Raw genomic sequence first — 15,710 nt, forward strand, 5'->3', positions numbered from 1 at the left:
ATGTCACATAAACAGTTTCCTAAAATAAATTAGAGTCTGAGGTATTCTCTAAATATATTTCTGAATTCAAGATTCACTGGGTAACAGACCTGATGGTCATTGGTGAATTGGGTCACCATAGTTCCAGAAACTATTAAAGTCAAGTCAGCTTTGACTCATGTGATTTGGTCCCATGCCTCCAGTCTTGTCTTTCCTCCCATCTTTCACATTTCTGCCAAGGTCTTTTCAACAATCGTATCATGCTCCTGGCTTACCTCCTTTGGTCAGGACAGAAGTTCAGCTTTTTAGCATAATAAGTCACCTCTGTGATCTTTCTTATGCCCTTTCTTCCTCATCTGCTCCTTTCCCCAGAGCTTCTTCAAGTTCTCAGTATATTGTGCACCCTTTTGCATATCTATAATTTTTTGCCTTTTCCTTTTGCTGAGAATTCCCTTTCTCTGTTTGTCCCTCTGTTCAGCAGCTACTCTTTCTTTAGTACTCAACTCACATGCTGTTTTCTCTCTAAAGCCTTTATTCTAAGCCAGTTTCCCTCCCTTTTAGTATCTGTAACATTTTCTACAAAACTTGCAAACTGATTTCAGGGTTATTATGGCTATGTTCCAGCTTTATCCTTCTCATTAGACTGAGTTATTTAAGGGCAGGGGTCGTGTGTTATTTACACTAGTATCCGTGGAACTTAGTGTGGTACTGACTAGGTGTTTGAGCAGAATGTTTGTTGAATTAATAAATAATCTTGTCTTTTCATCTAATACTGTCCTGCCAAGTATGGTGGCTGTAGCTAGAATGAGTGATAATTTTGGGGGTGACAGGTGAAGGAGTAAGATGACTACTAGTTCCGTTCAACTTTTCAAACATTTATTAAGCATTCACAAATTGTAAGGTATGCTGCTAGGCATTGTGGAAATGGAAAACCAAAATGAAAAGGAATTTTAGGAGTTTGCAGCCTAATTCCCAGTTTTGATGAGTTGCTAGGGGATGATGGTCAGGAATATAATGAAGAGTTGAGAAGGAGAATGATCTTTGAAAACACAATTGTCACTGTATAGAAACATTTGTATAGTGCCTTAAAATTAACACAGTTCATTTGTTTACAGGTGGCCACAGACCTACATCACAGGTTGTAGCAGATGTTCTCAACATTTCTATTGAAATTTTCTTATCTGCGTTTGCAAGAGGAGCCTCAGAGCCTCGTTCCCTGGTAGCTACCGTGTTCTGGTATGATGCTGTGCTCTTCCACTCCATCATCCTGTGCTAGCAGAGGATCTGGGTTAGAATTTAGCTGTTTGTTATTACAAGCAGCTATGTAGAGCTGAAAGTAGAAGGTTTCAATAATACTGATATTGTGAATTCTTTGAGATTGTGTACCATGTCTTGTTGTTTTTATACCTGTCACAAAACCTCAAATAGTGAGTGCCTTGCTCCTCATAGGTACTTAGCATTGTGATTTTGTTTGAATTGTATCGAGTTGTTAGCTGCTTCTTACTGACTTTTTAAACAAATGTTAATCTAATTTTTTACTCCCTTAAATAATAAAGAAGCACATAACAATACTTTTACTGAAAACTGTGTCTTCAGTAATGTCTAACCAGCTTCTTAGCTCTTATGAAGGAAGTTCAACTGGCAACTGATAAAATTCCCTATCAGGAATATTTGATTACAAAATCTCTGTTCTGCATTAACATAAATGAACACTGTAGCTAGTAACAAAAGTATTTTTCTCTTCATAAAAAAATAGAGGATTTTTCAGAATTCTGGGAAATGTCAAAATAATTTTGGCTGTAGTTATGCTGCATTGAATGCTATTGAGAATATTGCTAACATTAACAAAAATATTCTATAATTTCCTCAGTTATTGCTACTGGTGATGAGGGATGTAAAGTTGGCATGCTTTCATGTTTTGAGCATTTTCATTATACACTTTGGATTTTACATGTCAGAAGCAATTTTTGTTTTAGTTAAGACAGCTGAGAACATTTTCACTTAGGGATAGTGGTCAGGCTCTGATTATTTGTATTTTTAGGTCAGTGATACACAAAATACGATTAATGTATCAGAATAAATGCATATATAGTTTTGTATGTATTATACAGTATTTATATATTTCTGTGACTTTATTTTTAGTTCATCAAAACATACTGGTTTGAGAGCAAGGCATAGGTTTCATTTTTATATTGATCATTTAATTTTGTTATTGTTTGTGACCACTGGTAACACTCATCTTGCAGATATAAGCTGTTATTCATCAGGGAGCTTTGGCAAGAGAATGGCTAGATCAGCAGGTCCATCTCCGCTGTGGAAAAACAACTTGAAGCTCATCTCTGTTGACGGTGAGTCAGTGTCATCTTCAAACAGGAAAGATCATGCTTGCATTATGTTATGTTTTCAGTGCTATCAAACAACAGTTTGGTTTAATGTTTGTCTTATGAGACATTATTAGAATGCTGAACCATAATGCTTCGTTATTTCAGTCTAAAGGATTGCATAAAAGTCAGCCTAAAGGTAAAAAGGAATGAAAGTAATAATTTGGTATTTATGAATATGCCTAAAAGTAGCTTGATTAGTCTCTCTCTGTCATCTCTATTCTTATTTCCATATAACACATGGTAGCTAACTTCTAATTCATGACTTCTTTTGAATAAATACTGGCTAGAACAGAATTACATCTATTACATACTTATTTTAAAATATATTACTTATTTTAGGAAATTTCAGGATAACTGCAGTGTCAGTGTATAGATTCTTTTCCATTTTCCAATACATAAATTATTTGGTCTTTCAACTGGTAGCCGTTGTTAATGCTTGCTGCAGGCTTGCTATCCCAGACGTGCAGTGGATGACTACATATATACAGTTAACATTATTACAAGAGTTAGTTGTGAATTTACATAGCAAGCTGTAGTTCAGGTTAGTATCATTTAATGCATACTTAATAATCATAACTTCATTTTACTGTGCTAATTACATTTGTGACTTGACCCAACCTTAATATGAATGTGTGTGTATGTGTATATATACATACATATATGAATGCGTGTATGTAGAAGTAACTTGATAGTTACTCATATTGTTTTGGACCTCTTTATTCTAGTTGTTTTCATTTGAGTCATCTCCATTGTCAAATTGTCAAAGTAAATTTTCTGTTACAGTCTTACTTTGCTAGTATTCTGCCTTTTTTGTTGTTATTGTTATTTTTTTCTTTTTTTCTTTTGGGGTATAAACAAATCCCAAAGTCAGAAACTGGTAGGACTGATGCTCACTAAGTCAAAAGCATGGCCTAACTCTAGGGAGAGGATCCTTACACTACAAGTACATGTCATTACATGAGTATAACCAGCCTTACCATCTGTACTCAATTTTTTTGTAAGAGCCCATGAAATAAAAAAGTAATGATATGGCACTGTATTTGGAGAATAGGTTTGATTGTACAATTTTCTATTTCTCAAAAAGGCTTTCAGTATTCCTATTGTAAGATTGGACTCTTCCTTCCCATGCTCTGTAAGTTATTAAGTGTAACTTGATACATTTTTCAAAATTTTTTCCCTTGAAAACATTATTTTTAGACAGTTTATCTCATATTAATATTACTATTTTCACATTAAGCCTACATCAAACATTTTCAGTTGGACTAGACTTTGGACATTTCTTTAATAGTATAATGCAAGTCAAATAAAATTATTTAGTGTATAAACTTGAGTTTATCATAACTAGAATAATTTCTGTCATAGCTATAATAATATACTATTTATTGAATAATTGGTATTTGTTTAGCTCTATACTAAGTACTTTCTGGATCTTATTGTATTTTCACAACAGTGTTATGGAGCAGGAATAATTATCCTAGGTTCATAGATAAGGAAACTAAGACTTAAAGAGTTCAATAATTTGTATAAGGTCAGTGGCTGACCCAGGATCCAGCCCCAGGCTGTCTGACCTCAGAGCATCTGTCAGAGCTCCTGTTTATCAGTGCAGTATTAAGCTGCAGGAAGCTGTTATGTATGCAATTCGAGACTAGGCTGCTTCACTTTGAAGCGTAGTCTGGGTAGTTCACAATGATTTTATATGCCTGATTGAGGTACACCAAGATGTGTCTGTGTGAAACATTCGGTTTTGTGACTTTATGTGGACATAACTTTTGACAGTCTGTCAGTATGTTATGCATACTTAATGTTGTGTGTGTATGCATATGCACATATCCCAGGTATGAATTCCTTTAGTAGGATCATGATGAGCTTCCTTGGTAAACGTGGTGTATCTTTACTGTCTGCCCTACTCTTTAGGTAGTAGACTTGCTGTTTAGTTCACAAGTTTGCTAGAGGCTGAGTGCCTTGTTCTGGGAGATTATTTACATATGACTATAAAACAGGGATGCTAACATGACAATATTAGTTCTCTAACAGATACATAATGAAATGTGAATTGTTACTTTGACCATTGTTGAGGAAAGCCAAATGCATAAATTATTTAGACATTATGGAAACCTATGGTCCTATGATTTTTATGCTTAAAATTCTTCAATGATTTCTATTGTTTATAAGGTGTATGTTATATTCTCTTTAGTGTACATATTGATCTTTTGTTATTGGGCCATTGCATGTGCTTCAGGCTTACCTCTGGCAGCCCTCTCCATTGTCAGTCAACATCATATATACTCCTTACATGCTGACCTCACTTCAACTGAACAGTTTGCTAGTCAGCCTACCATAATTAACTATTTGGCACTTTTTCTTCATTCATATTTCCCTCTTACCATTGTGATCTTTCCTCCTTGCTCCCTGGTGAATACCAACTTTTCATTCAAGATACAGCTTTGCTGTCTCTCTGAAGCCTTTCGTGTCTACTGACCTCTGTTGTTGAACCTTATGTTCTCTGAGTCTTTCCAGTACATAGTTCTAGAACCTGTATTTTATTGCACTTATTTACCTATATGTCTCTTTCTAGCTTGACTATGGATTTCTTAAGGGCAGGTACAAAGGCTGTGTGTCTAATTCACTTTTCCGTCCTCAAGTTTTTAGCACAATATCTGGCACATAGTAGATGTCTAATAAGCATTTGTTGAATGAATAAATGAATGAGTGAACGAATGGTTAATCTAGGAAAGAAAGGAAAAGAAAAGGTAGGAAAGAAAAAGATGATCCTCACAATTGGTGTGATAATGGTGATAAAGTGAATTCCACGGTAGAGTGCTGTTACACTTTTCAGGGAACATTCAATCTGGAAACAGTATCTTTTCTGAGATCTTACCATAATCATACTGGCTTCTTGGAGTCAATATAGTGTACGCCTGGAGTTTTGTTATCTTGAACAACCTAATGTTTGTTATTGGAAATTAACCCACAAAACTTAGTTGAGTTTTTCACAAATATTAGATTTCAGTGAGTACAATAGACCTTGACTTAAGAACTTATTACTTTCCTTAAGGAGGGCCACATGTGCTCTGGTGTTACAATCCATCTAAAATTGGATTAAGACTTTTCTGCTGGAAAATTATGAAAAGTAAGTCAAAGAATGAACCTACTTAGTATCACATTTAAAGTTCTGTTTGCTTTAAAACTGTAACTCTTACATCATGCAATCCTGATTAAAATGCTAATAATGGGCAGTATTATCAGAATGACAAAGTCTTACATAGCTTAGCAGTTTTACATTTTGAAAAATATGAGTTTATCATATTACCCCTTTAGTATTATGCCAAACTTTAAGTTGTTATAATGTAATAAAATTGTGTTAATTATATATATATCTGTTGTCTAATTCAATATGATTATATATTATAATTTAATAATATGTACTATGTATGGTTAATAAGAAATACATATTACTTAATAATGTATATTAGAGGTCAAATGTTCTTTGGCCATCAGCTTATAATTTTAACTGAGTAAATAGTATACAATGAAATTATTAAAGGGAGGTTTAAGGCTTTTGATATTAACTAGATTAGTTAAATGATTTTACTTGCTTTAGACTAGAAATAGCTTAGAAAATTTGGAATAGTATAAGCTATGCAGAAATAGCATATTCACTATATAATTTAAATAAAATAAAGAGAGTATTGAGGGGGTTGTAAGGAGTGAAATTTTCTTTGCTCAAGCTATAAACACTAAGACTTTTAATTTTGTAGGAAGACATTAGATACTTTGGTCATTCAACTTGTATATCCTTCAGCCTGTTTAATAGGCTATTAATAGTCAAAAACTTCTAAGTAAATATGTGCGATTTAATTTGTCATGCTGAGAAACAGTGATCAAAAGTGGCAATAAAAGTCACATAATGAAATAAGAATACTAAAAAAATCCAGGGATTTTACTGTGGCTCATTATTCATTCCATTTCTGGCAGCCTTCATGATTACAAATCACTTGATTGACTAACTAGACATTCTCAAAGTGAATTATGAATCAGGTTCATTTTTCCTGGTTGATAGTTGGCACATGCTGTAAGTCTTATACTTTGTGATATATCAAATTCTTGTAACAGTAATAAGAGATATAATCAACTCTTTATTTCAGGAAATCTAAATTGCCTTTTCAAAAAATGAAATGCGGTTGCTAACATTTTAACAATACAGTGTAATTCCTGCCTTTGTATCCCAGTGTGGAATTCACAGTGATGACGTTATTTTTGATTCAAAAAAAAAATCTTTGGAATGATTTTCCATCAAGCATAAAACTCCTATTGATATCAGTCCTATAGGTTGCTTGGGCTCAGTTGGCTGAGCCTAGATTGCAAAACAGTTATGCTCCTTTTCTTAGTATTTGAAAAAAAGTGCATGATGGAGGAATTGTATGTTTTTAACATTTTCCTTTGAAGGAAGTGCAGTTTTCCCTGAATACCTAATTTGTAATGAAGCCATGATGTTGCAGACTTTAAAATGTGAAGCATTTTTGATGGTTAGTAATAGAGAGGATCTCTGTTTGAGTAGGGAAATGGGTCCATAGTGGCTTGAATCTTGACTCTTTCCATTCCTGAAACCTGAATCAAGGAGATCAGTTCTGCTTTCAAATGCCTTTGTTTCTCTTTTGACTTAGTAAGAATTCTTCATGCATAACTACACTGGCATTTGAATGGCAGAAAATTCCTATAGTAAAACTGCATTTTCTTTGATCCCATCCACCCAAGCAATTGAAAATAAAATGGGTGCCTTTAATGTTTTTAAATTTGAGAATCTTGCACAAAATTCAGTCATTGCTGTAGTAAAAGTGTAGTAAAAGCCTACATCTGAGGCATGGGAGTGTAGGGCCCCCGTTGTTTAACAGTATTATTATGAGATCCTCTTACTAATAAAAATATTATATATGATAGATTAATTCTATTACTTTTAAAGGCAAAATCATCAAAGTTAACAGAAACTTGGCATGTATAAAGGTCATATAATTGCACTGCCATCATTTCCCTTGATGTAAAAGAAGAGGAATTAGTATTTCAGAGTCCCACTGCTTTTTAACTTACCTTCTTTGCTTTCTTTTATGAATAAGATTTATTTATATTAGAATCAAAAATTGTTTTATTGCTATTTCATTCTTTTTAAAATATGTTTTACAAAAGTATTTTTTCTGAATAATATTCTCCTACTATATTAATTTATATGAAAAGGTGGAATAGTAACTTATAATTACACATAATTTTATAAACACAGTTACAAGCTGTTTATTTTAGTGTTGTGCTCTCTCTAAAATTTTCTAAAGTTCTTGAATTTATGCTTTAACTACCTTGAAATTTAATTCCTAATCCCCTAATACCATTAACTACCATGTGCCTAGTAGTTAAAATTGCTATTAAACATCTTTTATGGGATTAAAATTTTATTCCTGATTAGGCGATGAATTATATATATGTAATCAGTTATTACATTCATTTAAAAATTATGACCAAAAGATTAATCCTCCAAACGTGTTTTTAACAATATAAACCATTCTAGTAGAATTGGAATTAAGGAATTAGAAATGGTGAGACAAAAGGATCAATTTATTAATTATAGAAAAAAACTTTAAATCTTTTATAACTTTGGTAGATTTTGTGAAATGACCATACACTAAAGTGGGGCCATAAAATGCTGCCACTTTCCAGCCTGGCTCTGCTTTTTACCTCTGTGATATAGCTGTATGTTTGGAATCTAGAAGGATTATTACACTTCTTTAAGTATGCTGAGGTAGGCAATATATGGTAAAATGGGCTTTTGTTGCTGTGACTTGACCATAAGACTTAGGAATAGAGGAAGACTGGGTTGGAAAGGAGGAGACAAAAAATATTTTTTGAGGCTGAACTGAATAATTTTGATCATTTGTTTAGGTTGACTAAATAAAATAGATTTGTAGATTGTCTCCACTTTGTGAAGTACAACTTGATTGCTTCCATTAATTGATTCCCTTGAACAGTTTAACATTAGTATAGTCATTGTGAGAGGGAATGGAAGTATCTGGAGATTATGGGAAAACTGAGGGAGAATATTCAAGAAAAAATTTCTGGTATTTGCCTTTGTAGGTGAGTGTTTAAAGGGGTCAGGATGTCCAGTATAAATAAAGTCTGCCAAAGGCTTGTATTCCAGAGTTTACACTTTAACTCTTGACATTTATTATCTGTCCCTTTCCCACTGAAAGTACAGGAAAATAAAACATGCATTTTTGTAACATGGTCCAATTGTCTCATATTACATAAAAATTTTTGCATTTCTCAATGTCAGCATTACATTGGTGTACTTCTAGTTTTGTACAATAAAAGGGACATTTTCTATACTGGTGATATAAAGTGAGTTTTCAAATAGCATCTGATGTATTAACATTTATGGCCCTTTTGAATGTTTGGTTAAATCCTTGGCATAGATTGATAAGCTCTTTATATCTCTTGTTTAGGCATATGCTAAAGGGTAGAGCTACAGGTTAATAAGTGTAGAGTACACAATTATGATATTTTATTTTTTATTACATGAACACTAATATGGTATAAGTGCGCTCTGTATGATTTTAGGCCTGTATGCTGTTGATGTTATGGATAATCTTTAAAAGAATTTTCTTTTAGAACCTCCTTTTAATTGGATTTGATGATAAATGGTTTTGTTCCCAAGAAATCTCTATATTATTATGCAAAAAGATTCAAGCGACATGAATTTTAAGGGTGATAGATGCTGGTTGGAATCAGTAATTTAGGATTGATATCAAAGAAGAGCAGAAAAAAGGCATTTTGTTTTAGTTAAAACTGAAGGTCATAAACAACATATAATATTATGTTGGTGTGTTCTACTTCATATGTCTACTTAGTACCTTAAAGCTTCAAAACAGTCATTGACTTTAGTTGGTACATTAGTCAGGGTTCCCCAGAGAAACAACCAGTGAGATAACATATAACATATGTGTATACACGTGCACAGTTGTGACTAATTTCAAGAAAGTGGCTCACATGACTGTGGGGACTGGCAAGTCTAAAATCTGTAGAGTAAGTTGGTGGTCTGTAAACTTAGGTGGAAGATAATGTTGCATTCTGGAGGCAGAATTACTTCTTGTCTGGGACCTTCACCTAAATTAGTGTTTAATTAAATAACTGGGTATGATAGCATAACCAATATGACACATAAAAGTAACCGTCACAGTTGGTCATTAAAAAGGTATTTATGTCACAAGGCACAGAAATACTTAGGGTCAAACTATCAAACTCACTACATAATGTATTAGGCAGCTTTCTTGACATGAAAACTATCCGTTCCAGAGAGAATAGCTGATACCCGTTTGTTCATTAAAAATATTAATTGAGTGCTCTGTATGTGCCTGTACGGGGAAAGAATGGCATGCAAAACCTGGCGTCTGACCTTCTTTTGAAAGTAATCTTTTTCTGCCCCTCCCCACATCCTACCCTGATTGCTTTTAAGATCTTTCTCTTTCCTTTTGATTTTAAATAGTTTCATGATGATGTGCTTAAGTGTGGATTTCCGTTTATTAATACTGCTTGGAAATTTTTGGCTTCTTGATTATGTGAATTGATGCCTTTCATCAGTTTTGGAAATTCTGTTGATCTCTTCAAATACCATTTTTCATTGACTAAAATACCATCAGTTTTAAGATACATCATTTATGTACCAGTAAAAGAGGAAAAATACTAATTCCTTAATAATAGTGTATTATTTAATGTTTGAATTGGTCATATTGACCCTGGTTGCTTAACAATTTGTCATTTTCTCAAAGGATTTGACAAGCATTTCCTCGGTGGCATTGCTTGATATATAGTCTTTTACATGTGTCTCTGTAAGAAAGCCTATCACAATTTCATATACTTGTATTTTTCTTTCTTAGATCCTGTAAGTGGTTAGCTGCTTTTTCAAGGTAACTGAGTCAGTTCAGACTGCTATAACAAAATACCATATTTTGGGTGGAAACAGCAAACACTTATCTCCCACAGTTCTGAAAGCTGAGAAATCTTAAGGTCAAGGTGCTGGCATATTCAGTGTCTGGGAGGGCCCTCTTCCTGGTTTGTAGATGGCCACCTTCTTGTTGTATTTTCACATAGTGGGGAGGAGGGATCATCTCTCTCATGTCTCTTCTTATAAGGGCACTAATCCCATTCATGAGAGTTCCACCCTCAAGATCTAAATTACCTTCCAAAGGTCCTACCTCTAAATACATCAAATTAGGATTAGGACCTCAACATATGGACTTTAGGTCTATTCTGCTGATAGCACAAGAGTATAATGACCACTTATTTGTGGCCATTATTTCAGTTACGAATATTTGCTTCACTAATGTCAGATTGTGTGCCTCTATATACACAGTAGCTTTTAAAAAAGTTTTTCTTAAGTATAATATACATCACAATAACTTCTCAGTGGCAAATCATAGTTTTTAAAATTTTACTTTTTCAAGGTGTACAGTGTGATGATTTAATATACATGTAAATTGTGAAATGATTACCATAATTAAGTTAATTAATGATCCATCACCTCACTTAGTTACCATTTTTTTTTTTTGTGGTGTGAACACTTAAGATCTACTTTTTTTTTTTTTTAGCGAATTTCAAGTATACAAGGCAGTATTTTAAACTATAATGCTATAAATTAGATCCTTGGAACTTACTCATGTTACAACTGAATTTTTGTACCCTATGGACAATGTCTCCCCATTTCCCCCACCCCTTCTCCTGGCAACCACTGTTCTACTGTCTGGTTCTATGAGTTTGACTTTTTAGATTCCACATGTAAGTGAGATTATACAGTATTTGTCTTTCTCTGATTTATTTCACTTAGTATAATGTCCTCCAAGTTCATCCATACTGTTGAAAATGACAGAATTTCCTTCTTTTTGTGGCTGAATAATATTCCATTGTGTACACACACACGCACACACACACACATTCACACATACATATGTATATACACGTATCTTTATCTGTTCATCTGTTGACAGACACTTAGGTTATTTCCATACCTTCACTGTTGTGAATAATGCTGCAGTAAATGTGAGCACGTAGATACCTCTTTGAGTTAATGATCTTATTTCCTTCGGATATATACCTAGAAGTAGGATTGCTGGATCATATGGTAGTTCTGTTTTTTAATTTCTTGAGGAACTTCCATACTTTTTTCCAAAATAGCCATATCATTTATATTCCAACCAACAATGTGCAAAGGTTCCCTTTTCTCCACATCCTTGCTAGCACTGGTTATTTCTTGTCTTTTTGATAATAGCCATCTTAATAGGTGTGAGGTGTTAGCTCATTCTGGTTTTAATTTGCATTTCCCTGATGATTAGTAATGGTGAACACCTTTTCATACACCTGTTGGCAATTTGTATGTCTTCTTTGGAAAAATGTCTATTCAGATCTTTTGCCCATTTTTTTTTGCTATTGAGTTGTAATAGCTATATATTTTGGATATTAATCTCATCATATATATATATGATTTGTATATATTGGGTTTTAAATTTCAGTCATTGTATTTTTAATGTCTAGAAATTATATATGATTCTTTTTCAGATCTACTCTTTCACTTTTTATAGTTTCCTATACCTACATATATTTTCAAACATGCTATTTATTTATTTTTAATGTAGTAAGCATAGTTTTGTAATTTGTTTCTGATAATTCTAGTATTTGAAGTCTTAACGGGTCTCTTTCAGTCGTCTTTTATTTATGCAAGCTTTTGCCCATGGTACCTTGTTTCCTTGTGTGCTTGGTTATCTTTTTCATTGCCCTTGCAAAATTTTTTGGAGAGTTCTGGAGACATAGAGGATAGCTACCTTCCTATAGGGAGGATTTGCATTTGATTGTACCAAAGAACCTAGTACCATTTCACCAAAATCACAGCTTGAGATTTCATACTCAGTCAAGGTAATGAGAACCTGGTCAGCAGATGCCTACAACAAGGGCCAGCCTATGGGCAAAGATTTTCACTAGTGGAAGGCTTAGAGTTTTATGGTTTCAGGTTTTATATTTCAGTCTTTAATCCATTTCAAGTTAATTTTTGTGAGTGGTATGAGTTAGGGGTCCAATTTTATTCTTTTGCGTCTGAGAACAGAGATCCCCCTCTTTTTCCTTCTCTTTTTACCCCTGCTCTTAGTGCCAAAGCAACCTTCATTGAAGGGGTGGAGTTGGGCATGGCAAGGACCGGTTTCATTCCAGGTATTGCCTTTTAAGTCCAACTTAATATGATGAGTTTTCTATTACCTACTCCACCTTAGGTAAGGCTCTTCACCTTCAATGTTTGAAAACTGAAGCTTAAATTTGCAAGTGAGCAAATGTCTTCATAGGAGTTGATGTTTTGCTTACTAGAGAGATAGCATTGGGTTTATATTTCACTCAGCATTTGGCCTGACAGTTCCCCATTATCATGTCAGCTCAGTGCTTTAAGTTGATGGCATTTAAAAAAATTCTTCATTTTTAGTTTTCAGCAGGAGGGATGGTCTCAAGTAGTATTCTTAGTTGGGGATGATTTTGTCCCCTTGAAGGACATTGGCAATGTCTGGAGACATTTTTGATTCTTACCCTTGGGGTTAGTTGAGCCATGGCATCTAGTCAGTAGAGACCAGCAGTGCTTCTAAATATTCTACAATGCATAGGACAGCCTCCTGCAACAAAAAATTATCTGGCTTCAAATGCCAATAATGCCAAGGTCTAAATAATTTAGACTTCCATTACTGAAAATAGAAATTCAAGAAGATAGTTTATAATTTAAAAATTTGGAGGCTTGAATAAACTATTGTACTTTCACAAATTTTATTTCATACTAATGTATATCAAATTTCATATTCCAACTACAGAAAATTTCCTAAAACAATTTTTATTCATGAGTATTACTATTAAAATCACACTTTAATGTGTTTGTCCTAGTACTTGTTGGTAGGGTTGAAACTAGGGTAAGGTGAGCAATGCACTTGCCTTAGGCATGAAATCCATGATGCTCAAAATATCAAAATTTTAAATAGAGACAGAACCACTAACTATGTTGTGCTATATTGGAGCTTGAGGCAAAAAGAAAAATCAGTAATACTGACTATGTATGATTTTAAAATTTTCAAATTTTGTGCATCATAAATTTTTGCATAAATTTTGATAATTTAAAATAAGGCATTAAAATATTATTTATCTTGATTGGTGAATTTTTTGGCACCCTCTTAAATTTGCACCCAGGGTGCCTACTCCTCTTATTTAAGTCCTGGCCCTTCTTGTTGGTGAGACATTCTGGCTAGGTAGCTAACATAGGATGGAGGGACTGGGGCTGACAATAGACTATTTCTGGGCATGACAGGTACTAGGATTGCTGTCCTAATATAAGAATGCAGGAGGGTTTGAGGTGTGATGTTCAAGTTTTCATTTATCTCTAGTTATACTTTGAATAAAGATTCTTGTTCAGGGGATTCAAGGTAAAGTTGCAAGGGCTTCATAGGTATACCAAACATAGCAGTAAGAAATTGAGTTGGTAATTCCAATTTAAGAGAGCAGGCATATAGGAAGTAGTTGATTGATGTCCTTAAAAGAGGAGGCATAGCAACCAGACTTAAAACCATAGCTATAAGGATTAGGGGTGTGATTTCTACTGAGGAAGACTGAAAATTCATGGCTTACTCTGCTGCTCCTAGAAAAAGAATAATGAGAACTCATTATTTCTAACTAGGTTACATTAGAGGTAAGGGAAGCCTCAAAAACTTGGGTTTGGTAGCCCTGTTTATCACATGGGAGGAGTGAGCCTTCCAGAAACCATTTGGTCAGCCTTTACCATCCTCACCTCCTGTGCTCCCCCTGCTTAATGTGGTGAATGACTAAATGGTAAGAGGTGCTAAGTTTGCACTCAAGAAGTTTAGGAATTTCTTACCTCAGTCAAAATAAACCCAGATACAGGGTAAGGCATAGCCTCAGGATGGAGGCTGAGGACAATGGTGTACCCCTATGGGGAGCTGGGGAAGCCTGAGGCGAGAGAAGCGAATTGAGAGCTAATGTTGGAAAGTGTTTTAGAGCATTATTTCTAAACTGTTAATGTGTAAAACCCATTTTTTTCTGTTAAACCAGCCGTTTGAGTGTCATCAGTACAATGGAATTGTGACTATCTTTCTTTGTTGATGTTCCCATGCTTTTTACCCCAGAACCTCTCAATTCCAGTTGTATCACAACAATTTTATTGTATTTTTTTTCAGTGGGCAAAAAGTGTCCAATTGTGTGTGTGTTTTAAATTCTTTTAAAAGGAGGATTTTTCTTTATCTCTGAATGCTTATTTGTAGGATATATTTTTATTTTAGATCTTAGCACAACTCAACTAAAACTTTAAAAGATCGTTTTTTGAGTTGTGTCAAAAATCATGTTAAAACTATTGTCTATTTGCTTTACAGAGGAAACACCGAGGGCTTCACAGCAATTTTTAGTGATGGAATGTCAAAGAAGTAAATGAATGCTAGCAGTCAGATAGGATTCCAGAAGGACAGCTCCTTGAGCCTGTTTGGTAAAGCATCAGAGCTCCAAAGAATGATGGGCTTTGGAAGCAGTAGCAGAATGGGCTACAGCATTTGAAATAAAAAGAAATGGAATCCAGCAGCATCCTGATGGAGTATAGGCCTCAACACTACTCTGAAAGATCTTACCTTTTTTTTTTTTTCTTTTTAAATAAATGGCACACACTCATCAGGCATATTCATCCTTGGTGGAAGAGGATATTCAACATTGATGACTTCCCTTTTTTTTTCATGGCACAATTATTTCCACCCCTCCCCAGTCCCCAAAATATCATTCTTGCCTGTATATAAAATCAAAGAAGCTGTGATATATTTATACAATGGAATACTACTCAGCCATAAAAAATAAAATAATGCCATGCATTTCAGCAACATGGATGGACCTGGAGAATGTCATTCTAAGGAAGTAAGCCAGAAAGAGAAAAAAAAATACCATGTGACATCACTTATATGTGGAATCTAAAAAAAAAAAAAGACAAATGAACTTACTTACAAAATAGAAACAGACTCACAGACATAGAAAACAAACTTATGGTTACCGGGGGGAAGGAGGTGGGAAGGAATAAATTGGGAGCTCAAGATTTGCAGATACTAACTAATATATATAAAATAGATGAACAACAAGTTTCTACTGTATAGCACAGAGAACGATATTAAATATCTTATAGTAACTTATGGTGAAAAAGAATATGGAGATGAATATATGTGTGTTCCTATGTGACTGAAGCATTGTGCTGTATACCAGAAATTGGCATAACATTGTAGACTGACTATTCTTCAGTAAAAATGT

At 34.1% G+C, this 15,710-nt stretch overlaps 1 protein-coding gene across 1 annotated transcript in view; it reads left to right on the plus strand.

Annotated features, from left to right (window-relative positions):
- LOC102545999 (uncharacterized) overlaps positions 1-15,710 on the plus strand; it is a 122,014-nt gene that overhangs the window by 24,479 nt on the left and 81,825 nt on the right. The window contains 2 exon segments of the mRNA XM_072958931.1: positions 1,095-1,215; positions 2,226-2,327. Of these exon segments, the coding sequence (XP_072815032.1) occupies positions 1,095-1,215; position 2,226 (122 nt within the window). The 3' untranslated portion in view covers positions 2,227-2,327.

This window comes from Vicugna pacos, chromosome 3 (assembly GCF_048564905.1).
Source record: "Vicugna pacos chromosome 3, VicPac4, whole genome shotgun sequence".
In the NCBI taxonomy this organism is placed as follows: Eukaryota; Metazoa; Chordata; class Mammalia; order Artiodactyla; family Camelidae; genus Vicugna; species Vicugna pacos.